General features: G+C 42.9%; 1 protein-coding gene across 18 annotated transcripts in view; it reads right to left on the minus strand.

Moving 5' to 3' along the window:
* The window catches only part of dtna (dystrobrevin, alpha), a 223,332-nt gene that overhangs the window by 7,877 nt on the left and 187,529 nt on the right, over positions 1 to 27,926 (minus strand). For 9 of the 18 annotated variants that reach the window (XM_055634132.1, XM_055634128.1, XM_055634137.1 and 6 more), the window contains 6 exons: positions 20,736 to 20,832; positions 20,302 to 20,322; positions 13,918 to 14,083; positions 11,279 to 11,368; positions 3,340 to 3,511; positions 2,320 to 2,452 (listed from right to left, as the gene is read on the minus strand). In XM_055634132.1, the coding sequence (XP_055490107.1) occupies positions 2,320 to 2,452; positions 3,340 to 3,511; positions 11,279 to 11,368; positions 13,918 to 14,083; positions 20,302 to 20,322; positions 20,736 to 20,832 (679 nt within the window). The remainder of the gene's footprint in view (positions 1 to 2,319; positions 2,453 to 3,339; positions 3,512 to 11,278; positions 11,369 to 13,917; positions 14,084 to 20,301; positions 20,323 to 20,735; positions 20,833 to 27,926) is intronic. The other 9 variants (XM_055634138.1, XM_055634127.1, XM_055634141.1 and 6 more) reach the window with 3 other exon arrangements.

The raw sequence follows: 27,926 nt of genomic DNA on the forward strand, positions 1-27,926 counted from the left end.
TGCAATAGTTGAAGTTGGAGGAGGTGCAGGTGAACCTCTGCCTCAACCGGAAAGTTGCTTGGGTCTCTGGATGGAATCGAGGGGGGAGGTAAAGTGACAAGTGTATCATTTCCTGCGGTTGCAAGGGAAAGTACCAGGGGAAGGGGTGGTTTGGGTTGGAAGGGATGAATTGACCAAGGAGTTACTGAGGAAGCGGTCTCTGTGGAAAGCCGAAAGGGGAGGAGATGGGAAGATGTGGCCTGTGGTGGGATCCCTTTGGAGTTGAGAAAATGTCGGAGGATTATTTGTTTAATGTGACGGTTGGTAGAGTGGAAGGTGAGGACAAGGGGGACTCTGTCCTTGTTATGAGTGGGGGGATGGGGAGTGGGAGTGGAGCTACACTATAACCAGGAGACCCTGGTGAGAGCCTCATCTATAGTCGAAGAGGGGAACCCCCGTTCCGTAACGAATGAGGACATCTCCGATGCCCTGCTTTTGGGTGCAGATGCGGCATAGACGGAGGAATTGGGAGTTCGGAATAGGAAGCAGGGAGGGAAGAAGTATAGTTCAGATAGCCATAGGAGTCAGTGGGTTTGTAGTAGATGTCAGTCAGTAGTCTGTTACCTGCGATGGAGATAGTGAGGTCTAGAAATGGTAGGGAGATGTTGGAAATGGTCCAGGTGAATTTGAGGGCCGGATGGAAGTTAGTGGCGAAGTGGATGAAGTCAGTGAGTTCTGCATGGCTGCAGGAGGTAGCACCAATGCAGTCGGCAATGTAGCGGAGGTAGAGTTCGGGGATAAGGCCACAGTACGCCTCGAACAAGGATTGTTCGACGTACCCTATGCCTTGGATTTGGAGGAAATGGGAGCTCAAAGGAAAAGTTGTTGAGGATAAGGATCAGCTCCGCTCTGCAGAGGAGAGTATTAGGGATTGGTCGGTTCTGCGGTCGAGGAAGAAACGGAGGGCTTCAAGACCCTCCTGGTGGGGAATGGAGGTGTAGAGTGACTGGACATCCATGGTGAAGATGAGGGAGTGGGGGCCTGGAAAACGGAAGTCATGGAGACGAAGAACGTGTGAGGTGTCCTGGACATAGGTAGGGAGGGATTTGTCCAGGGGTATAGGATGGAGTCGAGGTATGTGGAAATAAGTTCTGTGGGACAAGAACAAACAGAAACAATGGGTCTGCCAGGACAGTCAGGTTTGTGGATTTTGGGGAGAAGGTAAAATCGGGCTGTGCGGGGCTGGGGAACGATGAGGTTGGAGGCTTGGGGAGGGCAGGGAGCCAGAAGCTATGAAGCCAGTGATAGTGTTTGAGAATGGGCAGGTGCACGTCTGTGGGGTCCAAGGATAGGTAGTGTGAGAGTTGGCACTTGGTAGAGATCAGCGGGCCAGACTACCACGGCACCTCCCTTGTCGGCAGGTTTGATCACCCATTCGGGCTTGTGACCGAGTTGTTTTCAAAAACAAAGTTCTTTTTAACAGCTAAGATTTATATTTTTGTTATTGTAAGCTAAAAACACAAAAGGCTGTTTGTTACATTGTTTAATAGAGTATCATTACACGTGTCGATCAAAGCAGTTATTTGGCAATTTCAGTGATCTCTGGAGTGTATCGAGCAGCCTGTGTTCTTGAAGAGATAGTGGTATCTGATTAGTGTGGGGATGCACCACCTACTATAACCAAAATTTGTTAGAGGTCTGTGAAAACGAGCCTGGACTGCTGCAATTTAATGAGATACAAGGAACTACAGACATAAAGTACTGGACTCACACAATGGGTCAGCCAGCAGGTCTGGAGAACATGGATTAGTGAAATTTTGGGTCGGGAAAATTCTTCAGACCTTGGTCGGGACCCATGTTCTGCAGAGATGCTGTCTGACCCGCTGAGTTACCCCAGCACTTTGTATCTTTTTAAATCTGTAATTTAATACTAGGGATTAGTAGCTGATATATGGGAGTGACATTGGCACGACTATCAAATTATCAATGGAACACATAGTGCTAGAGTAATTCAGTGGGCCAGACAATGTCCCTGGAGGACATTTCAGGCCAGGGTTCTTCTTTAGACCAGAACATTGGCCATGAATATCATCAGATTTATTGTTGCTCAGTCACCCCGACTCAGGAAATGTTCTGTGGAAATATTATTTTATTTACACACAGTCATGTCAAACAATGGCTGAAACAAAGGATGTTCAGGGCCAAACTTCTATTTCTATTCCAGAAAATACTGTTGCAAACACCACAAGTCATCCTAATGCAAACCAGAAGTAGTTCTCACCATCTTTATGGAAGCCAACCTCTGTGGCCAAGTCATATGTTGTAGCTGTACAGTCTCACCTGGTAATTCTCATCCTGCAGTTTTTGCTTCAGGTATTCTTCCAGCTTTAACTCATGTTCAAGTTGATGGACAGATTCATTTTCGTAACATTCATCATCTGTTCTATCATAAGATTCACCATCTTCTGTAACACTTACAACGAAAGGAACCATTAAGAGTTGAACATTTGCCAGTTAATATGCATGCTCCCTTTATACCCATGTCTCGGATTCACCTGCTGTTAGTTAGTCCCCTGCACTCACTTTTCTCTGCCATGAGATCCACACATACATGAGGTGGATCTAAGAATAAAGGGATAAGGCATTTAGAGCGGAGATGAAGAAAAACCTTTTCACACAGAGGGTTGTGAATCTGTGGAACTTCCTGCCTCAGAAGGCAGTGGAGGCTAATTCTCTGGATGCTTTCAAGAGAGAGTTAGATAGAGCTCTTAAACATAGCAGTTAGGGAATATGGGGGGGGAAGGCAGGAACGGGGTACTGATTGTGAATGATCAGTCATGAACACTGTGAATGGCGGTGCTGGCTCGATGGGTCAAATTGGCCTACACCTGCACCTTCTAGAACCTTCTAGTCTAGTCTGAACCTTCTAGTCATAAATAGCTAACTTGATAGGGGCTGAAAAAGTCCCTACAATAGAAATGTTTTACAATTTGAAGGAATCAACCTCACTTTTTTATTCCAAAGCCCTGCATTGGAACATATTACTTTGTTAAGCCTGTTTTATTTTAAAATAAAAGCAAATTGCAGTAAGATCTAATTGTTGAAAATACTTAATTTTAGAGAAACAGCTCAAAGTTTCCTGCAGAAATGTCTTTCTCAGCACGATCGTTTGGATGTTTGGTTAATTTATATTTTAAGGGGAGGGAGAAAGAACAAAGAAAAAGAGCCAATAGAATTTTCCATAATTATGATCAAGGATAAAAAGTGCATCTTTACGTTGCAAATATACATGAGCGTAAATTTTCAAATTTGTTATTCAACCAATGAAAGAAAACAAAACATAAAATTGAAGATGCTTACATATCACTTCTAATTGTTCCTGTTGCAGCAGCACTGTGGATGTAGCTGGGATTTCTGGCATTAATCTGAGCAAGAAAGGCCTTCTCAGAAGTTGGTGAAGGAACAATGTCATCTAAATGAGTGCGACCAAAATCAGAGTCCACATTGCTCTCTGTTTCACTGCCGGCCTCTGCTGAATTGAAAGCAAAACATTCATTAAGAATGATATTAATAGTTTAGACCTGCTGTGCATAAAGGCTTGAAATCTTAAATCAACAACTTAAATCACACTTAAATCAACAAATTAAAAAGGCCTTAACTCACAAAACCAAAGAGAGACGAAAGATTGCAAACTTTATTGCAAAGTTTACTATTGTCACATAGCCAGAGATTAAATAAAATTAAGATAAAATAGTGATCTTGCCCCTAGGCTCAACCTGAATCAACGATAAAATACTGACATTTTTTAGATCCTCAAAAGCAACCAACTCGACCCCACAGACGAGTACCTGGCCATTATCTCTCAAGCATCATCACTGACTTCATCGCTTCCGGCTCCCTGCCCTCCCAGATCTCCAACCTCATCATTCCCCAGCCCCGCTCGGCCCGGTTTTATCTTCTCCCCAAAACCCATAAACCTGACTGTCCTGGCAGACCCATTGTTTCTGCTTGTTCCTGTCCCATCAAACTTATTTCCACATACTTCGACTCCATCCTACCCCCATCCTAGTCAAATCACTCCCTACCTATGTCCAAGACCTCACACGCTCTTCGTCTCCTCCATGACTTCCGTTTTCCAGGCCCCCCACTCCCTCATCTTCACTACAGATTTTCAGCCCCTTTGACTCCTCCCATTTCCTCCAAATCCAAGGCGTAGCTATGAGCATGCGCATGGGCTCAAGCTATGCTTCCTCTTTGTAGGGTACGTCGAACAATCCATGTTCGAGGCGTACCGTGGCCCTTTCCCCGAACTCTATCTCCACTACATTGACGACTGCATTGGTGCTACTTCCTGCACCCATGCAGAGCTCACTGACTTCATCAATTTCACCACGAATTCCCATCCGGCACTCAAATTCACCTGGAACATTTCCAACATCTCCCTACTGTTTCTAGACCTCACCGTCTCCATCGCAGGTAACAGACTACTGACCGACATCTACTACAAACCCACTGAATCCCATGGCTATCTGCACTACACTTCTTCCCACCCTGCTTCCTGCAAGGACTCTATCCCCTACTCCCAATTCCTCCGTCTGCACCCAGGATGAGGTGTTCCAAACCAGGGCATTGGAGATGTCCTCATTCTTTAGGGAACGGGGGTTCCCCTCTTCTACTATAGATGAGGCTCTCATAGAAACAAAGAAACATAGAAATTAGGTACAGGAGTAGGCCATTCGGGCCCTTCGAGCCTGCACCGCCATTCAATATGATCATGGCTGATCATCCAACTCAGTATCCCGTACCTGCCTTCTCTCCATACCCCCTGATCCCCTTAGCCACAAGGGCCACATCTAACTCCCTCTTAAATATAGCCAATGAACTGGCCTCAACTACCCTCTGTGGCAGAGAGTTCCAGAGATTCACCACTCTCTGCGTGAAAAAATTTCTTCTCATCTCGGTTTTAAAAGATTTCCCCTTTATCCTTAAGCTGTGACCCCTTGTCCTGGACTTCCCCAACATCGGGAACAATCTTCCTGCATCTAGCCTGTCCAACCCCTTAAGAATTTTGTAAGTTTCTATAAGATCCCCTCTCAATCTTCTAAATTCTAGAGAGTATAAACCAAGTCTATCCAGTCTTTCTTCATAAGACAGTCCTGACATCCCAGGAATCAGGCTGGTGAACCGTCTCTGCACTCCCTCTATGGCAATAATGTCCTTCCTCAGATTTGGAGACCAAAACTGTACGCAATACTCCAGGTGTGGTCTCACCAAGACCCTGTACAACTGCAGTAGAACCTCTCACCAGGATCTCCTCTATATCCCGCAGCTCTGCTCTCACTCCCCATCCCCCCACTCGTAACAAGGACAGAGTCTACCTTGTCCACACCTTCCACCCTACCGGTCGTCACATACAACATATAATCCTCCGACATTTTTGCCACCTCCAATGGGATTCCACCACTGGCCACATCTTCCCATCTCCTCCCCTTTCTGCTTTCCGCAGAGACCGTTCCCTCCGTAACTCCTTGGTCAATTTGTCCCTTCCCACCCAAACCAATCCCCTCCCCTGGTACTTTCCTTTGCAACCGCAGGTAAAATGCTACATTTGTCACTTTATCTCCCCCCTCGACTCCATCAAAGGACTCAAGCAGTCTTTCCAGGTGAAGCAGAGGTTCACCTGCTCCTCCTCCAAGCTCATCTATTGCATCCGCTGTTCCAGGTGTCAACTGCTCTACATTGTTGAGACCAAGAGCAGGCATAGCGATCGCTTCGCCCAACACCTCCGTTCAGTTTGCAATAACCAACGTGATCTCCCTGTGGCTCAGCACATCAACTCCCCCTCCCATTCCAAATCCGACCTTTCTGTCCTGGGCCTCCTCCATGGCCAAAGTAAATTGGAGGAGCAGCACTTTACACCCCAGCGGTATGAACATTGACCTCCAATTTCAGGTAGTCTTTGCTTTCTCCTTCCCTCCCCTCCCCTTCCCAGCTCTCGCACAGCCTACTGTCTCCGCCTCGTCCTTTCTTTTTCCCGCCCCCCTCCCCCCCGACATCACTGAAGAAGGGTCTCAACCCGAAACGTCGCCTATTCCTTCGCTCCATAGTTGCTGCCTTACCCGCCGAGTTTCTCCTGCTTTTTTGTCTACCTTTAACTATAAACACAAGTTTCCATATGAGCTTTCATTTTAAAACAGCTCTGCACTTTTAGGCAGCATCAAACTGAAATAACAGTCAATGTATCCACCATAGCCATACAATTGCCCTTTACTTGCCCGGAGCATGAGCTAAGCAACAGTAAATGTGACCCTTATATGACTCAAAAAAGCATTGTGTACATTACTGGGATTGGTAATTGTGTTTTGGAGAAGTAAATGCTTGAACTTCCAGCAGTTACCCGGAAGGAGAGGAATAGCAATCAAATTTTAGATGCTGGAATTTATTTGAATGAGGTCAATTGAATCCAATACACTGTATTGATTGAAAGTGACACAAAGTGGAATTAGGGGATTGTTTAGTTTAAGTTTAGTTTAATTTAAAGACATCACATGGAAACAAGCGCTTGAGCCCACCGAACACACGCCAACCATCGACCACCCTAGTTCAGTGTTAGCCCTCTTTCACATGGGCCTTGCACACTAGGCGCAACTTACAGAAGCCAATTAACCTACAAATCTTTGTGACTTCGGTATGTGGGAGGAAACTGGAGCACGTGGAGAAAACCTACATGGTAACATGCAATCTCTACACAGTCAGCACCAATACAGCCAGCAACAATGCGGCCAAAAATTCCATAGATTTATACACAACAAAAAAAGTCCACACAATGTATTTTGATGAATCGAAATTTAAAAAAGAAAATTTAGGAAATACTTGGCAGGAGAGGCAGTTCCATGGGAAGGTGTACAAATTTAATTCTACGTCGCTCTTTTTCGCTTGCATTTTGTTTTACTCAGGAGTGAGATTACAGTGAGAAACGTAATGATATCTAGGTCAAATGGTGACACTCCAAATATTCAGCCTGGCATTTCAGTAGCAGAATGCCCTGCCAAAGATTATTGTCAGGCCTAATAAATATGTCCATTCCCTCCACAGATATTGCACGACTGGCTCAGTTACTCCAGCATTTTGTGTTTTGCTCAGGATTCCAGTATCTGCAGTTCCTTGTATTTTCTCACAAGTATGAATTTTGTCTGTATAGATTAGAGGCATTCTCAGGGCAACACGCTTTCCACTGGACTGCAGAAATAGCAAAGAAAATGCTGGAGGAACTCAGCGGGTCAGGCAGCATCTGTGGAAAGAGTGGATGTTTCAGATCGGGGCACTTTTTCTGGACTGATGAAACCTGCTAGAAATAAATACAGCCATTTTACTTTACTTGAGAATGTACATACAGGAGGGCATCTCTCTGAACAGGTTCCAGTCCAGCACAGAGAACCCAATTTGCTTTGGCCCTTGGAATACCAAACTACTCTCATTTAACTCCACTGGTCTAATCTTTTGTTTCCTTACTGGTCCCAATTATCATCCCCTTTCTCCTTTCATTATCATTCTTTTTTCTTCTACTCTTTGCTACTTTTATTCCTCTAGAGTTACTGTATACCCTATTGTTCTCTTCTCCCTGCTTCCTATTATCCTTATTGAAAGTTCAAATCTATTTTATGTAGAATGCTCTTTAGTTCCGCATTTTTATTTCTTTGTTTTATTTAGATTTCAAGCAATCGAGTATTGGGCTTCTGTATTATTGTTTAGTTCGAATTTAGTTCGAGATAATCTTTCATCAGAATCAAATAACTGTTTTACTTCAAGCTCTGATGGCAAATGGAATATCTCTGTTTAAAATGATACTGTAAAATGATTAGCAGCACGTAATTCCATTAGTACTTCATAAATATCAGTAGGTGACTGTCTTTGTGATTCAATTGTTTTGTTTTAAACTAACACTGAAGCACAATTGAGTAAATCTTCTTGTTCCTAGATTGAGGAAAGGTGCAGTATCTAAATGCATTTCGCTGTCTCTGTACTGTACACTGACAATGAAATTAAAATTGAATCTGAATCTAAACCTGACAATTGTAGAATCATCCAGCAGACTGATATGCAGTCAGAGATTCAGTACAAATTTCCATCTGCTTTATGAATAAACAAAAAAACACAAAGGTCTATGTTAGGGGCAGGAATTCTTCCTTGCAATTTTCCTGTCACATGATGTTTCAAATGTTACGGTAACAAAACAAGACGATTTGCCTGTGAATTTTCAAGATGAATTGTAACAAAGGAAGACACACGGCGCATTGAGTCACTTGATACTGATTGGGAACAGATATTCTTCTGAATCTCTCCTCTTGCTGATCTTAAAATAGACTTCCACCAGTTTGGCTAAGAACTAAGAACTCACAGACCAGAAGCCTGAGGTCTTTACTAATTTGTATGGATCAATGTCTCATGAAAATCAATTATGAAAGCAAAGAGTTCTTCTCTTTATATTCTATCAGTAATTTGTTCCATTTCTGTACTCTCTACAATGCATCTATTCTTAGTTGGGTTGTGGTTCCGGGGCTTTTTATTTGCTCTTGGTGGCTTATATCTGGATTTTAAAATAAGTAGCTTTAGAGAAAGGAGAGATTGAGATTCTCAAAGCATCGGGCCAATCCATGGGTAGGAAAGATGCCAATATACAAATTAAGGGCATATGGGGCAATTTATTTTTTACACCGTGGTGGATGCCCAGAACGTGCTGCCAGTGGCGGTGGTGGAGGCAGATACGATAGTGACATTTAAGAGGCATTTGGATAGGCACATGCTTATACAGAGAATGAAGAGGTATGGATCATGTGTAGGTTAGTTTATCTTGGCATTATGTTTGAAATAGCCATGTGACAAAGGGCCTGTTCCCATGCTGTACTGTTCTATGTTCCATGCAATAGGTCACTTGTACCTTTGAAACCATTGTGGGACAAAGGGCCCATTCCTGTGCTGTGTTGTTCTATGTTCCATGCATAGGTCACTTGTACCTTTGTTCCATAATGGCCCATAGTCGCACAATTGTCTCAAAGGTACGAGTGCCCTACGTATGAAACATGGAACAGTGCAACACAGAAACGAGCCATTTGTCCCACAATGGACTGAATGGACCCGTTTCTATGCTGCACTGTTTCATGTTTCACACGGCACCCTTACGGGCCTGTCCGACGTTTTAGACGACTACAGGAGACTATGGTCGCCACATGTTCACGGGTGGTTGTCGGGGAGTTGCCTTCATGGTCGTGAGGAGTTCCCGCATTCTGGGAACTAGTCGCAGCCTCATTATGGTCGCCGCAAATGTTTCAACATGTTGAAAAATTAGCGGTGACTAGAATGAAGCCGCCATGGGGTGCAGCAAGAATTATCGAGCCGTAGGTGGGTCGGCAGGAGGTCCTAGTCAGTAGGTCGAAGATTCTCGGAGGTTCTCGTAGGTTGGAGCCGGTGCCGACCAGTGAATTTCATTGGCTCATTGGGAAAAAAAAGATAAGCAGTAGTTTTCAGAACCAAGGATAACCGACCAGTAATGTTAAATGTCCGCCGAGTTTCACAGCCGTGTATCTCTGGCTTCTTAAAAGTTGTCTCCACTCCTTCTCCCCCCCTCTTTTAAAGGACTTACCGTACACTGCAGCACTTTAGCCATCACTCTTTACAGCGCCAACCTTCCTGTTCATCATGGTGTGTGTCTGTATGACCTTGGCTTAGCACCATGTGAATTTTTTAGACAGTGCAAGTGGGGGCAGCGTTGTCTAAAAACATTTTTCAGGCGACTGCCGGCAACATGGCAGTCCGCTGAAAAATCGCCTAAGTGGGACAGGCCCAATAGTCTCTAGCATTGTGAAGCAGCTGCGCCACTCACATGCCTCTCATGTTCACTGTTCCCTCATAAGACAACCTACTCATTCTAGGTAACAATTTACTCAACTTTCTCTGAATAGCTTCCAATGTATTTGCAGTCTTCCTCAAAGTAGTTAATCAATGTTGTGCAAAGGACACCAGATGGGGCTCGCAATGTGGAAGTAGTGGATACTTTAGTTATCATCGTCAAACATGTGGGTTTCTTGCAGATAAGATGGGAAAATTCATAATGGGAAATATAGATTCTGGAATATTTTCTGCAGAGTGCTGAAAAGCAAATGTGATCTCTGCCTTTAAGAAGGAAAGAAGAAAGAATGCTGGGAGTTGGTGACCTACAGTATTAGCCTCTACTCGGAGAAATGCTGGAATATATAAGAGGCATGAGTTCAAGACAATAATAAAATAATAATTATAATTGAGCAGAAACATGGATTTATGAAAGGTGATGTGCTTAACCTAATGGGATTCTTTGATGATGTCTCACGTGGAGATGAGAGGAACAATGGATGGGATATTTTCAAATGTTCAGAAGGCTCTTGTGAATGTATCATAGAAGAGGGAGGGGGGTTATTATGTCAGAGTACATGGAACAAAAACAAAATAATGCCAGTTATGTAGAGGTCAGGAATCATCTGTGGAGAGAGAGATTGATCCTTCATAAGAACTGGAAAAGTGAGAAAACAAACATGTCTTATGTTGCAGAAAGTGAGGCCAGTAAAGAACAGAGAGAATATCAGTGTTAAGATAGTTGATCGGGTAACAAAGGCTATGCTTTCCATGAGGCGAGTGCAGCAAATATATACTTTCCTTTACACTATTTTGGTTACCAGGCTATCATACGAGGAGAGATTGGGTCGGCTTAGTCTCTATAAAGTTCAAAAGAATCACATTGAACTGTGCAAATTTACTAGAGAGCTCATCAGGCTTGATGTGTGGAGAACGTTTCCAAGCTATTGCAGTAGAACCAATGTTTACTATATCAATCGGGACACAAGCAACGTGTAGGAAAGAATTGTAGATGCTGGTTTAAACCAAAGATACACACAAAATGCTGGAGTAACTCCGCGGGACAGGCCGCATCTCGAGAGAAGAATGGGTGACGTTTCGGGTCGAGACCCTTTTTCAGACTCGAGTCAGAGGAAAAGGGAAACCTGAGATACAAACGGTGATGTTGAGAGATATAGAACAAATGAATGAAAGATACGCAAAGAAAGTAACGATGATAAAGGAAGACCATTGTTAGCTGTTTGCTAGGTGAGAACAAGAAGCTGGTGCAACTTGGGTGGAGGAGGGATGGCGATTCTTCAGGACACAGAGAACTGCAGATAGTGGTTTACAAAAAAAACACACTTGTACTGGAGTAACTCAGCGTGTCAGGTAGCATCTCTGGAGGTTTCCTGTATTGGTTCCGTTAAATTACCTGAATTCAACTCTTTTACCAAAGAGGACATTGTGTTGGTAATGGAATCTGCTGCCACTAACAGATTATTTCTCAAATTTCTCCTGGAACCTGCAAAGAAAACAATTTGTTTTACTATAGCTGAAAATATAAAGTTATGCCACAATTTTGTGTTTTCTTTTATGTATAGTAGTGTTTATATAGTTTAAAAAAAAATACACTTCTCATACTCCGTGAATTTATAGAATCACAAAATGACACAACATAGAAAAATGCCATTCAGTCCACTATGTTTGTACAGGCAGTTTTATGGAGGCTAACAACACCACATCCAAGTCTCCTAAACTTCTAACCCTTTACCCAAAATTCTGCAAACTATCTTTCCTTCTCTTTTGAATAATAATTCTTTAGAAGCTATCCTAAGAAATCACATGTATAAATTCATTTGCAGGATAAATGACTCTAAAATTGTAATTATTGTGGCCTTGTCAAACATAAGGGTTAGCACTACATGCTACGAATCCCAGCTGTGGAGACACTGGTATTGTTGTCTCGTTGTAGGACATTGATCATTCTTTTATTCTGGATTTTTAACTTATGTATTGTGTTTTTAAAAATATATAATTTATGATGCTTTTATAAGTGACTAGACCAAGTGCAGACCCGTTGGGTCTGCTCCCCCAATGGCGTGATCCCCCAACCCAATATTCCACCATGCACCCGTCTCCTCCAACGGAACTGAAGCCATTCCCAAATGTACGATTCCAGCACTCCCCTGCCTCTCTCAGCAGTGGATTGAAAAAAAATTCCAATTGCACCTCCCCTGCCTGCTGCAGCAGTTCCAATTGCAATACCAATTGGCCCTCCCCCTCCTGTTGAAGCACTTGCTGTGATATCCCATTGAGGTGAAAAGTTCAGAGTGTTCCTATCTTGCAACTTTGTTTTGAAGTGTGTTGGAAGCTGATAGGAAGGAGCAGCAAATCCAAAGGAAGAAAGGCAGCCGGCAGCCGGACGGACGGCAGGCGGCAGCCACAGACTTTTATAAAATAAATAGAATAGATATACTAAGATTTTATATGTACTTTATGATATTTTTTAATATGCAATGCATTAAAAAAAAAATGTAATGTTGCCCCTTGTCTGGACCTCGAGTCCGTAATAAATTTTATTATTATTATTATTATTATTATACACCAGATACTGTATTCCAGGTCTTGATAATGCTCCACTTCTTTAAATAATAACTGAAGTCCTTCCTCCATGGACCTATTTCACATCATCTCTTCTGCACCTTCATAAACACCTTGCTATTCTAGCCCAATTTTTTGGCCAGAAATTGTGTACTATATTCTCAGCCGAGGCCAAATCTGTCTTTCATAAATGTTTCGCAAATTTCTATTTGCTTGCAACACATGAAGCATTTCAGCCCAAATGAGACCATGCAGCCCTCAGAGTTATCATTATCATGTTACTTATTCTCTTACACATGCCCATGAATACCCTATTGATTTTCCCAGCAGATATTTACACTTCATCATTTATAGTCAACCAGCATACATTTAGGATACTGGAGGAAATCCGATCCCATATAATTACAGGGGAACATACAAACTTAACAGAACCAACACCAGATGTCAGACTTGAACTAGGTCACTGGACCCACTGACCAGGTCACTGGAGTTGTAGATAGCTGCACAACATACCGTGCTACTGTGTCATCTTTACTCTCGGCCTCCGTTGGTAAATTCTAGAAACCCAGATGGTTTTTCAAGTTTCCTCAGTCTATCCCATGGCACGCACTGTCAGGTCTTCCAGTCCCTGAATGCACTTTAAAATGTTACCATGTATTTCCTATCTTATTGGCTTAATGGTAGGAAATAGGGTGATTGTAGAAGTTGCTTTTTGAACAAAGGGCTGTTACTAATGGCATGCCTCAGGGAATGATGTTGGGCTTATTGCTGTTTGTCATCTACATTAATGAGCTGTTTGAGAATATACAAGGCATAATTAGTAAGGTTACAGATTAAACTAAAATAAGTAAGTGAAAATGGTGATTAAGACAATAGACAAGTGCAGGAGTAGGCCATTTGGCCCATCGAGCTAGCACCGCATTCAATGTGATCATGGCTGATCATCCACAATCAGTACTCCGTTCCTGCCTTCTCCCCATATCCCCTGACTCCGCTATCTTTAAGAGCCTTATCCAGCTCTCTCTTGAAAGTATCTAGAGAACTGACCTCCACTACCCTCTGAGGTAGAGAATTCCATAGACTCACAACTCTCTGCCTAAAAAAGCGTTTCCTCATCTCCGTTCTAAATGGCTTACCCCTTATTTTTAAACTGTGGCCTCTGGTTCTGGACTCCCCCAACATCGGGAACGTATAAGAATTACAGCGGGATCTGGATCAGCTGGGCAAGTGGAACTTGGATTGGCTAATGAAGTTTAATTGCCACATCTATTGTCCAAGAATAAAACAATCACCAATGCTATTTGTCAATTCTGTATTTGGGCAGAAAAGATCCAACTCCGAAACTGCACTTCTGCATTTATGACAATAGTGTATCATTCATTCATGTATTTTGCACCAAAACAAATGCATTTCAGGCCAATTTGCCCTACAATATCAATTTTGAAAAACATATTTTTGCAATTAACTCACTTTGTGCAAATGCTTCCTGTACATCTCCTCCAACCCCTGTCAACGAATCCTGAGGTGTATGAGTTGGAGTTGAACAGGCAGAGGTTGATCTGATAGGCATTGGAATAGGAACAGATCGACTGATGGTGTGACTCGGTGATGAACGAGGAGATCCTGCTCCCTGAGTCTGAAAAGAAAAATACAATGTTACTGCTTTACAAGAGAGCTTGACAAGCTGGATGTGTGGAGAATGTTTCCTAGCATAAGCAGTCGAACCAATGTTTACAATTTCAGTCAGGACACAAGGAACTGCAGATACTGGTTTACAAAAAAAACCACACAATACTGGAGTAACTCAGCGTATCAAGTAGCATCGTTACTGCTTATTAACCTCTTGCATGCTCTGGATAACACCTACTTTTTCTATTAGATTAATGGCAAGTATTTCATGCCACGCACAGCAACTGGAAGAGTAGACACTGGGTAAGATTTTACCTGCTTTTACAAAAGTGGTGAAGACAAACTGCATTTTAATTTTTAGGACCCAGAACGGTACGGGGGTTGTGAGCAGTGGTAATATCAACATTAACAGCTTATTCTGTGAGTCATCAGCCCCATTTAAAGTAGAGGTACGGAGTATTACAAAAGGGACTGTAAATTCCCCAAAGACTCAAAACAAAACACAAGACGGTAAACAGCAGCAAACATCACGGGTTTTGGATGTTATACTCTTCTTGCGAATGAAACATAAACCAAAGGAATAGTTAGATCTCAAGCCGGGTGTTGAGCAGCCAGGTTGTTGTCTCCGCGTCAATGTCTCCCAGGCCCTGAGCTCCATTTGGTGGGTGGTAGAGCGGGCACCCAGATATTACATGGTTGGCTGTTATACTGGAAGCTATTTTGAGGGGGTCCCTCAGGATTTCCTCAAATACAGATTCAGATGTGAAAGATATACCCATGGACATAAATGGAAAGAGTCATCATGGGTCCCTGCAAAGTTGAATGAACTCATACACATAGGTTAGTGAATGAAATCTTCATATGCCATTCCCATCAAATTCATCCCAACTCCAGGCAGGATTTAAGGCACCACATCAAGGCATCAATCACTCAACAACAATCTGTCAATCAGAATTCATACCTATCAGTGATACAGTGCACTGCATCCTCACAATGACCTCTACAAGTCTCTTACTCAGACCCCACAGCAACCATACACCAGCTATTTGTGCAACCTGAAGAAAAGGGTCCCAACCCAAAATGTCGTCTATGCATTGATGCTACCCAACCTGTTGAATTACTCTTGCACTTTGTGTTTTATGCAGTTATTCATATATAATGGGTTTATCATCCAAACCCGTTTCAGTTTGATGTACACTCGAAATACTAACCGCTTATTGGTGGGGGACATGCAGGGCAGTGTGACCTTATCTCATGGAAGAGAGGGTGTTGGCCATCATTGGAATAAATAGTACACAATTTATGGTGAGCTGTATGGTTAAAGCACACAGTATCCTTATATGTAAATCTTCCTTCTCTCAACCCATTTACTCTAAATCCTACCTCACCTCTTCCAATTTACAAGTTCAGGAAGTATAAGAATGAACCTTCTATTCTTCTGCCACCTCTACGTCCCACGGACCCAGTACACTACAATTCATACTTTTCCCCTTTCGGACAGTCAGGAACTGCAATCTCGCAAAACGGGTGGGGGAGAGATAAGATCATACTGTCACTGTCCACAAATCCGGTCTGGTACAACATGCAATCTACATGCTCACTTGGCAGTGGAATTTCATTAGCACATTGGTAGTACCATCCATCATGAAGCGTTTTATGTGCAATGTCACGCTTTCCAAAAATAACACATGTTGAAAGTGGTCAACATGTGGGTGATGCAATTAACAAACTTGATCGCCGGCAATACCTTGGAAACCCAGGTGGTTGACATTATAGCTGTGTGGAAATCAATGTTGAAAAGAGCTTCCTTTATTGTGCCAGGACAGTTCAGTGACCTGTGTTCTGATAAATCCTTCCAATTGCTGGGAGGAAATGACCAATTGGCAAGATGACAGCATTCACGAGCCCAAAGCTATCACTTTGCCTGTTCCGTTATCACTACCCATTCGCCAGTCAGCTCAGACTGCTGTCACTTTTGATCATTTGACAACTTGAAGCCTGGTTTGCTTCCTACAGAACTGCTTGAGGTCATGTTCCAAAGTAACCAGTAGATGTCTCCCATGAAATTCAGGAAGGCTTCTGTCAGAAGGCTGCAGCTCCGAGGTTGCACTGCATTTAGCCTAGATTAGTTTAAAGATACATCACGGAGATAGGCCCTTCAGACCACTGAGACTATGTCAACCACTGATCACCTGTTCACACTAGTTCTGTAGCATGACACTTTCTCATTCACTACCTACACACTAGAGACAAATTAGAGGCCAATTAACCTACAAGCCTGCACGTCTTAGGGATGTGGGAGGAAACCGGAGCACCCAGAGCAAACCCATGAGGTCACACAGAAAATGTGCGGACATACGGACAGCAGCCGAGGTCAGGATTGAACCCAGGTCTCTGGCGCTGTGAGACAACAGCTCTACCAGCTGTGGCACTGTGTAAGAGTACTAGGAAACTTGTATAAGAGTATGAGGCAAGCAGAAGACCATACCATTGTAAAGGACAATTCATGTTGACTTATTGTTTTTCAAATGTTTAAATTTATATCCTTTGTCACGTTGAAACATTATTTAGGCTGTCATTTTAGAATTATTTATGCAAGTTATTATTACGGCAGTGGATTTGCTTACAAATGGGTCTGTGTTCATCTGTCACAATAATGATGCTAATTGTCAAACAATACACTTAACATAAAGGAAGTAACGTGCCTGAAAAGTACAGGTTTGTGATGCAGTCAGTTCAGGATATAAAAAGGAAACAAAAACAGAGCTGACAAGTACTAAAAGACTATCCCTCTGTTAAATTTTCTGCATTGCTCCTGCATGGTAGATACATTGAAAATGATCAGGAATTCATTAGTATGATTGATTATCACCCCCACAGTAGCATCCAAGCTAACAACTGCCATCACTAAATAGACGACCCTTTATTTACAACAGGTTCTTTGGAGCCTTTCATTGTTAAGGATAGCTTTTCAGCAGAGAAAGCCATTGTGGTACTTAAATGGCACTTTGTTGCCAGAATAGTTATTTAGTTCTGCACACTGGGACCTACAAAGAGATCATTTCCTACACCTAAAGCAGTTTAATTCAGGACACTCCCATTTATCAAACAAAACGTAGATATAAGGTCATTGGGAGCTGGTGTTGCTTTCAAGGACCATAGTACCCGAGGAGAGGAAATAAGCTGTAAACACATCAGTTATTGTGGGAAACAGGAGTGTAGATGAAAAGTTTGCCTGACATGAATTTTTATTGGTGGGTCGTCAGTGGAGAGAGTGTTAGCAGTTTTAAATTTGTTGGCATTAACATCTCAGATAACCTATCCCGGGCCCAGGACCTACATGTAATCATGGATGTGTGTCTGCACTTCTACTTTCTTAGAAGTTTCAAACGATTCGGCATGTCACCGCACACTATGACACTCTGACAAACGTCCACAGGTGCACTGTAGAAAATATCTTAACATTATGACCTGTTTTGACAATTCCAACACACAGGTACAAAAGAGAGTTGTGAACTCAACTCAATCCATCACAAACATAGGCCTCCCCACCAGCAAAAGCATCTACATGAGGCGATGCCTCAAAAAGGCGCATCTATCATCCAGGACCCGATCTGGGCCATACCCTCTTCTCACTGTTACCATTCGGTACTGAAGCTGCACACCATCAGGTGCATAAATAGCTACTTTCTTAAAAATACTGCCTTATCCGCTGAATTACTCAAGTACTTTGTGTCCTTTAGGGTAAACCAACATCTGCAGGTCCTTGTTTCCACACAACCCTAATCCTACCTTGACAACAGCAGAATATGCACCACCTCTGCACCACTATGGATGGGGTTTTTTCCGCCAATTGTATTTTGCATGAATGCCCTGTTTTTATGCAGTCTTCTTTTAGAAAATTAGTGTATTAGTGTGGCTTGCATCTAAAATGTATAATATGGGTATTACGCACAATGCATGAATCGTATGTAATATATGCATTACATACAATGTATGGCTAATATAATGCACATATAAAATACATAAAGCAGATGTATAAAGGGCCTGTCCCACTAATTTGCTACCTAATTTGCGAGTTTAGACGAGTTTGCGCTCGACTCAAACTCGCAGCATGGTCGACACGTAGTCCTAGGAGGCCACTGTTACTCTCCTTCATGCTCGAGGTAAGTTCCCGCATACTCGCGGCCTCAGTTTGGTCGAGGAAAAATTTTCAGTGAGTAAAAATTGGTCGGCATGGTTCTTTTGAACTCGTAGTGCAATGGGGTCGCTATTTAGTTATAGGCAGTCGAGGTAACCGTAGGGAATCTCCTTTGCTGACCGGGCATTTTAATTGGCTCATTGGAGTTTTCAGAACCAAGGAAAACCGACCTATAATGTTAAATGCCCGCTAAACTTTATTATGTTGTCTGGCTTCTTAAAAGTGTCTCCACTCCTTCTCCCCCTCCCCTTCTCCCCCCCCCTCCCCCCCCCCCCCCCCACACTCTCTAAAGGACTTACCGTAACTGTGCCAGCCATCTTTTACCTTCCTGTTCATCGTGGGTGTGAATTTCAGACAGCGCTCCCCCGCTTTCCCTGGCCCCCGCCTTTGCGATGTGTTTGTGTGTGCGTGTGGTTGGTCGATCCAGCTCGCGATTTCATCACTGACGGTCATCCAGCTCGAGGTTTTTCAGGCGAGTGCCCTCGAGCTTGAAGGTCGAAGACAGTCGCTGAAAAGTCGCATTAGTAGGACAGGCCCTTATCAAGTATAATTCTTGTTTTTCAGTCTACATGTATTCTGTAATGCTGCTGCAAGCAAGATTTTCATTGTACCTGTACCTCACCGTACAAGTGCATATGACAACAAAATCGACGACACTGGGAAAGAGCAGATGTGTATCATGAACAATGAAATGTGGAAAAACAACAGGACATGATGGGGACAATGAACAGGTCAGATTCAGTGGAAAGATTTCTGAATATGAAACTTTGCGCTATTTCACTTTCCACAGATGTTACCTGACCTGCTGCGTGTTTGAGCATTTTCAGTTTCCATTTCAAATTTCCAACGACTGCAGTTTAAAAAAGATTTTGCTTAACCAATGAAACATGCAGACGATTTTAGACTGGTCAGGTAGCAGCAAAATGTTAAGTTTACAGCTACTACATTTTCACTGGTAAATAGCAAGAAATAGGGGAAGCAGCAGAGGTAGTTGAATGGCTCGTAAAACATTTAGGGATAAATAAGACCATGAGCTCCTTGTTTTTACCTTAGATGGAGGGTAGAAGAGGCAGGTGATAGAAATTAAAAGGAGACACTGATGAAACTGGGGCTTGCTCGCTTTCCCAGGTGATCTATATCTGGTGTTGTTCCAGAGAGCTATTCATCAAGAAGGCTACTTGCGTATCTTGTATGAATACTGAAAGCATTTTACGGCAAAATCAGCCAATTTTATCAGCAGGCAATTTTGTGAAAGGCTTTCAATATACCTGAGAGTTCAAAGGTTCATGAAGGTAATTTAGTAATGTGGCCTTTCAGGAAGACAACTAATTATTTCTGTAGAATAAAATATTAAATGAACACGGCAGGCTTTTCAAAGCACACAGAATAAAGATGCATTTTTAGTACATGGTTAGTACAAATCCATTTTAAAATCATTTTAGCAATAGTTTACTGGCTACTTAAAATGTCCAAGGATCATCATTATCTGCACATTTTGACTTTCTTGTATATTATTCTTGAAACTGTTTTCACTTGAATCAACGGTTAAAATTACACATTCATGCAAATTATTTTAGCGTTTTTTCATTCTTCCCCAACAAACGGAAATGCAGCCCATTGAGCCAAAATCAGTTCAGTGAATACACCTTTCAAATTTACTGGGTGTCAGATTTGTACAACCAGATTAATAAAATGCTATCATTTTATCACAATGCCTGTTTAGTTGATCATTGTCATAACCCCAAGGAAACAAGATATTAAATGTACACTCATTATCATATGCAGTTATCTCACAAACAGTGGGTAATATAAAGAGTCAAAGCACAGCAAAGAACCTTACAACGCATTCGTACTTTTATAACTAAAACAAGTGATTAGTTATAAACTAGATTAATACAAATTCAACCTTTATTATTTCATATACATTAGTATCATTTGCCACAGAAAACCTAGCTTGTTGCAGTAAAAGCAAAATGCGTTTATTGAGCCACAGTGCAAGCAGAGAACAAAATAAATCGGCTTACTTCCTGTCTCATTTCTTCTTCCTATTCAAAAGTTTAAAAGCCAAGTATTATTTAGACAAAGCATCATCATATAATTATGTAATTGTTCAACATCGTTCATTTCCTAGCCTGCAGCCAATAGTATACATTTATTAAAACAAACATGTATAAAAGAAGATAAAAAACATTAAAGTGGTAAATTGGGATTAGCATCAGAGAAGTTCCCTGCTTATACCCCTTTCCAAATCTACTACATCCAACGCTAGAAATTACAAAACAATGAACCCACCTCCACTTATCAATTAAACTTCATATTCCTAATTTGCTACACTGCGTAGGTGTTTTGCTGTGGTTTAGTTAATTGTTTAATACATGGCCAAAAACCGGAAACAGGTGAGGAAAATTCATATCATCAATCTGTTACATTTGTTAATTTTCTAATAGAATGACCTTACTTTCAGTAACTTCATCAGGCCCTCCAGTTGAACCATTAATTCTCGGCGGCTTTCTTGCAGTGCCGACATCCTCTGTTCTAATTCGTCTTTTCGCTGCCTGTGAAGTGTACATGAAGACTAATTTTTAATCTAACATGTGTCCATTAGTTTCTGAAGGATCTGTCAGTTTTTTTAAAACAACAAAGTAAACAAGTTTAGCTTTTTTTATGCCACTCAAAGAGTGCTGGTAGGTACATTTTTTTTGTTGCAGTATCAACAGATTCTTCAAAATGTATTCTAATGTTTAACTACATTCTGAAAAATGTCAAAATGAAGGTACAATCAATGTTTTGCTCGGATCTAAAAAATTATTTTTTTAGTCATGAATATAATCAGCTTTACCTTGATCAGAAGAGCAAAATTGGGCAAGCTTTTCCTCACGCCGTCTTGGTACAAATAACCTGTGTCTGTTTATCAGGTATTATACTATTACTCATCAATACAGAAGAAGACTTTATGGAATGAGGGGTGATTTTGGTGGTGACCACTTGATCAGGATACCAAGTGCTAAGAGGAATTTCCAGTTCCAGATGACCTTACTACAGATAAGTAACCAGCTAATTTCAAATATCCAACCCCTTTGTTTGTGCCAGGTAGCGAGAGTTGAACACATCCTCACAGAAATTTATAATTTAAAAAAGTTTGGCAGAACTGAAAGATAACAAAGTCTTTATTGTATTTAATATAAATAACATTTTAACTGACACTGTTAACTTTGGAATTGCTTTCGGTAAATTTGAGGTTAAATTGGATTGTATTTTACAATGGGTGCAGGATGTGTTTAGCCTTAGCTGAGTCTCACGTTGGGAGTTGACACAAGAGGTACCCCAAGTTAAAACTCGTGGTAATAATGTACGATTAACGTACGGAACTCGTGGACGCAACTTAGAGACTCGTGGCGCTAACGGCAGGTACTCGTGAAACTTGTCAACTCTTGCAAAAAATCAAACATGTTTAAAATTTTCCACGAGTTAATTTTACTCTTGTGGTTAAGAATTGAACCATTTTAACTCGTTGTAAGTACGTAGTGGCCCGTGCGTTTACCTTAGTGTATCGTGAGTCTACCGTGGGAACTCTTTAACTCAGCGGGCAGGCAGCAGCAGATTGTCGCTCCCTTCAGTTTCCCAGCGACAATCACCTGCCATAACGCGAGGGAGATCATGCACTGTTGTAGGTCTCCTTTGCACGTCGGTGTTTCTGTCTTTCTCCACTCATTGTTGGCCCTATCTGTCACCACCCCCACCTACACCCCTCTGCTTCCCGGTCATGTGTGTGACCCCTTCCATCCCCTCTCCAGCTCCCCGCTCATTGCACCCGCGCAGGGGCTTTGCACTGTCTTCACGTCGGCGATGCCAGCAGGTCAGTGCCAGTCGCCCCGTAGCAGTCGCTCCCTTCAGTTTCCCAGGGGGTCGGGACGGGACTGGAGTTGGGAGGGAAAGGGGGAGTGGGGGGGGGATGGGTGGGTTAGGTGAGCAGGAGAGTGGGGTTGTTTGCAGTTGCAGAGGGAGGGGGCAAGGGCGGTACAGTTCCCAGTCTCAGCTCCTGTCCAGGGGTGTGGCTGGAGACGTCAGGACCAACGGGACACCGACCCCCAGGCCCACTGCAAGCACGGAGAACCCAGAGACCCACAGCCAACTGCAACTCCAGCCCAGCCCCGCTCCAACTCCAGAGGAACTCGCTCCCCGATGGGCCGCTACAGCGACAAGTGGCAGTTCGCCCACAGCCCGAGATGAGGCGGCGCAGGGTTCTCATGGGTTCTCCGTGCTTGCAGTGGGCCTGGTGGGCCTGGGTGTCAGTGTCCCGTTGGTCCTGACGACTCCGGCCACCCCCCTGGCACTGACCTGCTGGCATCAGTGAAGAGTGCAAAGCCCCCGCGCCGGTGCAATGGGCGGGGAGCTGGAGAGGGGAGGGAAGGGGTCACACACATGGCCGGGAAGCAGAGGGGTGTAGGTGGTGGTGGTGACAGATAGGGCCAACAATGGGTGGAGAAAGACAGAAACACCGACGTGCAAAGGAGACCTACAACAGTGCATGATCTCTCTTGCGTTATGGCAGGTGATTGTCGCCTGCCCGCTGTTCCTGACGCTAAAGCCTTGGGATCGTTGCCCTTCGTGTTGGCGTGGAGGGGGAGGGGGTATTGTGCTGTTTGGTCGCCCCCTGCTATCCCAGGGACAGGGAGACACAGCGGCTTTTGAGATTGGTGGGCAATCACTTCCAAAGTGTCTGCTCACACAGTCAGTACACCTCTCCTATACTTGTCTCCCGCACTAAGATCATCCCGCAGAGAATGATCCCAGCCTAAACCAAGAGCCATGTCACCCCAGACAGATTAATGACGCCCCCCTCCCCCAACCTCTCTCCACCTAAACTCACGCCTGGGCACCAAAGCAGCTCAGGAGGCGAACCCTGAGCTCCGTCTCACAACAATCTGATGTGCACTTCCGTCCACATTCAAAGATTTAATCTCCCATCTCCCCGCAGTGTGTAGACATTGCAGTAAATTAAATACTGTTTCCCTTTGTAGGTCACATCAATAGATGCGGCTGTGCTGAATTCTATCTTTAAAACAAAGCCACAGGATGGAGATGTTTTCTTTAACACTGTTGCTTATTAAAACATAACACTGTTGCTTATTAAAATAAACCTTCAATCAGGATTGGCTCAAGAGTAACTCGGGAGACGAACTTGGAACATCGCAGAAATGACAAGTAAACGGCAAACTTGTCATACCCGTGGGAACTCGGTTAAACTCTTGATCATACACTTGCAATCTCGTACACAACCACGAGTCTTTCATTCGGGGTACCTCTTTTGTCAACTCGCAACGTGAGACTCAGCTTTTACAGGCATTTAAACTGATCCTGGATTTCATCCTTTCTCAGCATTGTAATTATTTTGGTGTTATTCATTGCATTAACACATAAGCAGAAGTCTGCATTTTGAGTGGCTAGAACAGGTTAGATTAAATTTCATTGTTTAAAGCAAGCAGGCACAATGTTCTGGAAATGCAAGTAATATTAGAGATGACTGCAGTTTGCTTAAGGGGTAGTCCAACATGGGAATGGGCTGCATGGTTTTCCAGTGCTATACTTAAGAAATATAGAAATTAGGTGCAGGAGTAGGCCATTCGGCCCTTCGAGCCTGCACCGCCATTCAATATGATCATGGCTGATCATCCAACTCAGTATCCCATACCTGCCTTCTCTCCATACCCTCTGATCCCCTTAGCCACAAGGGCCACATCTAACTCCCTCTTAAATATAGCCAATGAACTGGCCTCAACTACCCTCTGTGGCAGAGAGTTCCAGAGGTTCACCACTCTCTGTGTGGAAAAAGTTTTTCTCATCTCGGTTTTAAAGGATTTCCCCCTTATTCTTAAGCTGTGACCCCTTGTCCTGGACTTCTAGCCTGTCCAACCCCTTAAGAATTTTGTAAGTTTCTATAAGATCCCCTCTCAATCTCCTAAATTCTAGAGAGTATAAACCAAGTCTATCCAGTCTTTCTTCATAAGACAGTCCTGACATCCCAGGAATCAGTCTGGTGAACCGTCTCTGCACTCCCTCTATGGCAATAATGTCCTTCCTCAGATTTGGAGACCAAAACTGTACGCAATACTCCAGGTGTGGTCTCACCAAGACCCTGTACAAACTGCAGTAGAACCTCCCTGCTCCTATACTCAAATCCTTTTGCTATGAAAGCTAACATACCATTCGCTTTCTTCACTGCCTGCTGCACCAGCATGCCTACTTTCAATGACTGGTGTACCATGACACCCAGGTCTCGCTGCATCTCCCCTTTTCCTAATCGGCCACCATTTAGATAACAGTCTGCTTTCCTGTTTTTGCCACCAAAACGGATAACCTCACATTTATCCACATTATACTGCATCTGCCAAACATTTGCCCACTCACCCAGCCTATCCAAGTCACCTTGCAGTCTCCTAGCATCCTCCTCACAGCTAACACTGCCCCCCAGCTTCGTGTCATCCGCAAACTTGGAGATATTGCCGTCAATTCCCTCATCCAGATCATGAATATATATTGTAAATAGCTGGGGTCCCAGCACTGAGCCTTGCGGTACCCCCTAGTCACTGCCCGCCATTGTGAAAAAGACCCGTTTACTCCTACTCTTTGCTTCCTGTTTGCCAGCCAGTTCTCCATCCACATCAATACTGAACCCCCAATGCCATGTGCTTTAAGTTTGTATACTAATCTCTTATGTGGGAACTTGTCGAAAGCCTTCTGGAAGTCCAGATACACCACATCCACTGGTTCTCCCCTATCCACGCTACTAGTTACATCCTCGAAAAATTCTATAAGATTCGTCAGACATGATTTATCTTTCGTAAATCCATGCTGACTTTGTCCAATGATTTCACCACTTTCCAAATGTGCTGCTATCCCATCTTTAATAACTGACTCTAGCAGTTTCCCCACTACCGATGTTAGACTAACTGGTCTGTAATTCCCCGTTTTCTCTCTCCCTCCCTTCTTAAAAAGTGGGGTTACGTTTGCTACCCGCCAATCCTCAGGAACTACTCCAGAATCTAAAGAGTTTTGAAAGATTATTACTAATGCATCCACTATTTCTGGAGCTACTTCCTTAAGCACTCTGGGATGCAGCCTGTCTGGCCCTGGAGATTTATCAGCCTTTAATCCATTCAATTTACCCAACACCACTTCCCGACTAACCTGGATTTCACTCAATTCCTCCAACTCCTTTGACCCGCAGTCCCCTGCTATTTCCGGCAGATTATTTATGTCTTCCTTAGTGAAGACGGAACCAAAGTAGTTATTCAATTGGTCTGCCATATCCTTGTTCCCCATGATCAACTCACCTGTTTCTGACTGCAAGGGACCTACATTTGTTTTAACTAATCTCTTTCTTTTCACATATCTATAAAAACTTTTGCAGTCAGTTTTTATGTTCCCTGCCAGTTTTCTTTTATAATCTATTTTTCCTTTCCTAATTAAGCCCTTTGTCCTCCTCTGCTGGTCTCTGAATTTCTCCCAGTCCTCTGGTATGCTGCTTTTTCTGGCTAATTTGTACGCATCATCCTTCGCTTTGATACTATCCCTGATTTCCCTTGTTATCCACGGATGTACTACCTTCCCTGATTTATTCTTTTTGCCAAACTGGGATGAACAATTTTTGTAGTTCATCCATGCAGTCTTTAAATGTCTTCCATTGCATATCCACCGTCAACCCTTTTAGAATTAATTGCCAGTCAATCTTGGCCAATTCACGTCTCATACCCTCAAAGTTACCTTTCTTTAAGTTCAGAACCATTGTTTCTGAATTAACAATGTCACTCTCCATCCTAATGAAGAACTCAACCATATTATGGTCACTCTTGCCCAAGGGGGCACGTACAACAAGACTGCTAACTAACCCTTCCTCATTACTCAATACCCAGTCTAAAATAGCCTACTCTCTCGTTGGTTCCTCTACATGTTGATTTAGATAACTATCCCGCATACATTCCAAGAAATCCTCTTCCTCAGCACCCCTGCCAATTTGATTCACCCAATCTATATGTAGATTGAAGTCACCCACTATAACTGTTTTGCCTTTGTCGCACTCATTTCTAATTTCCTGTTTGATACCATCTCCAACTTCACTACTACTGTTAGGTGGCCTGTACACAACACCCACCAGCGTTTTCTGCCCCTTAGTGTTTCGCAGCTCTACCCATACCGATTCCACATCCTCCAAACTAATGTCATTAAGGCTTTGATGGCAGAGATAACAAGCAGAACAAAAGTTCTGTCATTGGGACCAAGGGAAATTCCGAATACGTGTTGAGAGATCAGTGGATATTATGCTGCAAGGAGTTCAATGATTCACAAGGTCAGTATATAGATTCTCAAATGCCATGTGGTACCAATTGCAGCAACACCTTTGGCCACTGCTCAATGCACTTTGCCCCCATCACTCACCTAACCAGGACTGAATACTAAAATTCTGGTGTTCCCAACATCAGCCCACACAACTCTTCCAAGCCTCACACCCATTTCTTATAGTTTCCATACCTCACTGACTATTCAACCAATCCAGCCACATCACTCAAACATACAACCTGACATTCAAATATTTTTCCCTTACTGGAAAGGGACACATAACTAGTGGTGATGCTGCAACACCTTGCTTCTCTGGAGAAAATAGAACTTACCACAACTTGAGCCTATGATGAATGGGAGAAGGGACACCACTGAAAATGTGAGCATCTTTATTTCTGAACAACTTCCTCACATGTTAATCCTCCCCATCACCCCCACTGACTAGTTTTGTTTACACAGATAATATATTCTGATTTTATGTCGTTATGTTCCCTCCATTACTTCACGGATACCGTGCATATCCACTACCCTGTATCTTTCTTTCAGATTGTCACAAATCTACCTGCAGCTGACAATAAAAAAAATATTGCTATGAATGCTCGTTCAGGAATCTGATGATTTTTTTGATTATTCTGAGTTACCATTCATGTTTTAATTTCACTTGCGATGCATGCAAGTAACATTTTAGTGCCCGCTATTTTTCAATACAGGTATTAAAATACACGATACTCTGCAAGTTAAACATGGATATCTTAAAGATAAAACCTTTGAGGTCAATAATTATCCAGAGCTTGTTTGGTGCAACGTATACGCACTTGACTAAAGCAAGGGACCATGCACAGGAAATCCGGACAGAACAGTGGGCTGCACCACAGTATTTTAAATTATCCCAAAATAATTTCAAGTGTTTTAGGCATCAAGTCAGTGGAGAGCTCAGTGTGCTTTTCAGAGCTTGGAAGCTAACAGGATCACAATACTATTCCATTATGGAGGTGAAAACAAATTGGAATGTTTAAATAGAGGTTTGCAAGGTTTATAGCACAAAGAACAACAGAACAGACAATAGACAATAAGTGCAGGAGTATGCCATTCGGCCCTTCGAGCCATTCAATGTGATCATGGCTGATCATCCACAATCAGTACCCCGTTCCTGCCTTCTACCCATATCCCCTGACTCCGCTACCTTTAAGAGCCCTATCTAGCTCTCTCTTGAAAGTATCCAGAGAACCGGCTCATCCTTCTAAACTCCAGAGCATAAAAGCCCAGCCGCTCCATTCTCTCAGCATATGACAGTCCCGCCAATCCGGGAATT

This window comes from Leucoraja erinacea, chromosome 4 (genome assembly GCF_028641065.1).
Source record: "Leucoraja erinacea ecotype New England chromosome 4, Leri_hhj_1, whole genome shotgun sequence".
Lineage (NCBI taxonomy): Eukaryota > Metazoa > Chordata > Chondrichthyes > Rajiformes > Rajidae > Leucoraja > Leucoraja erinaceus.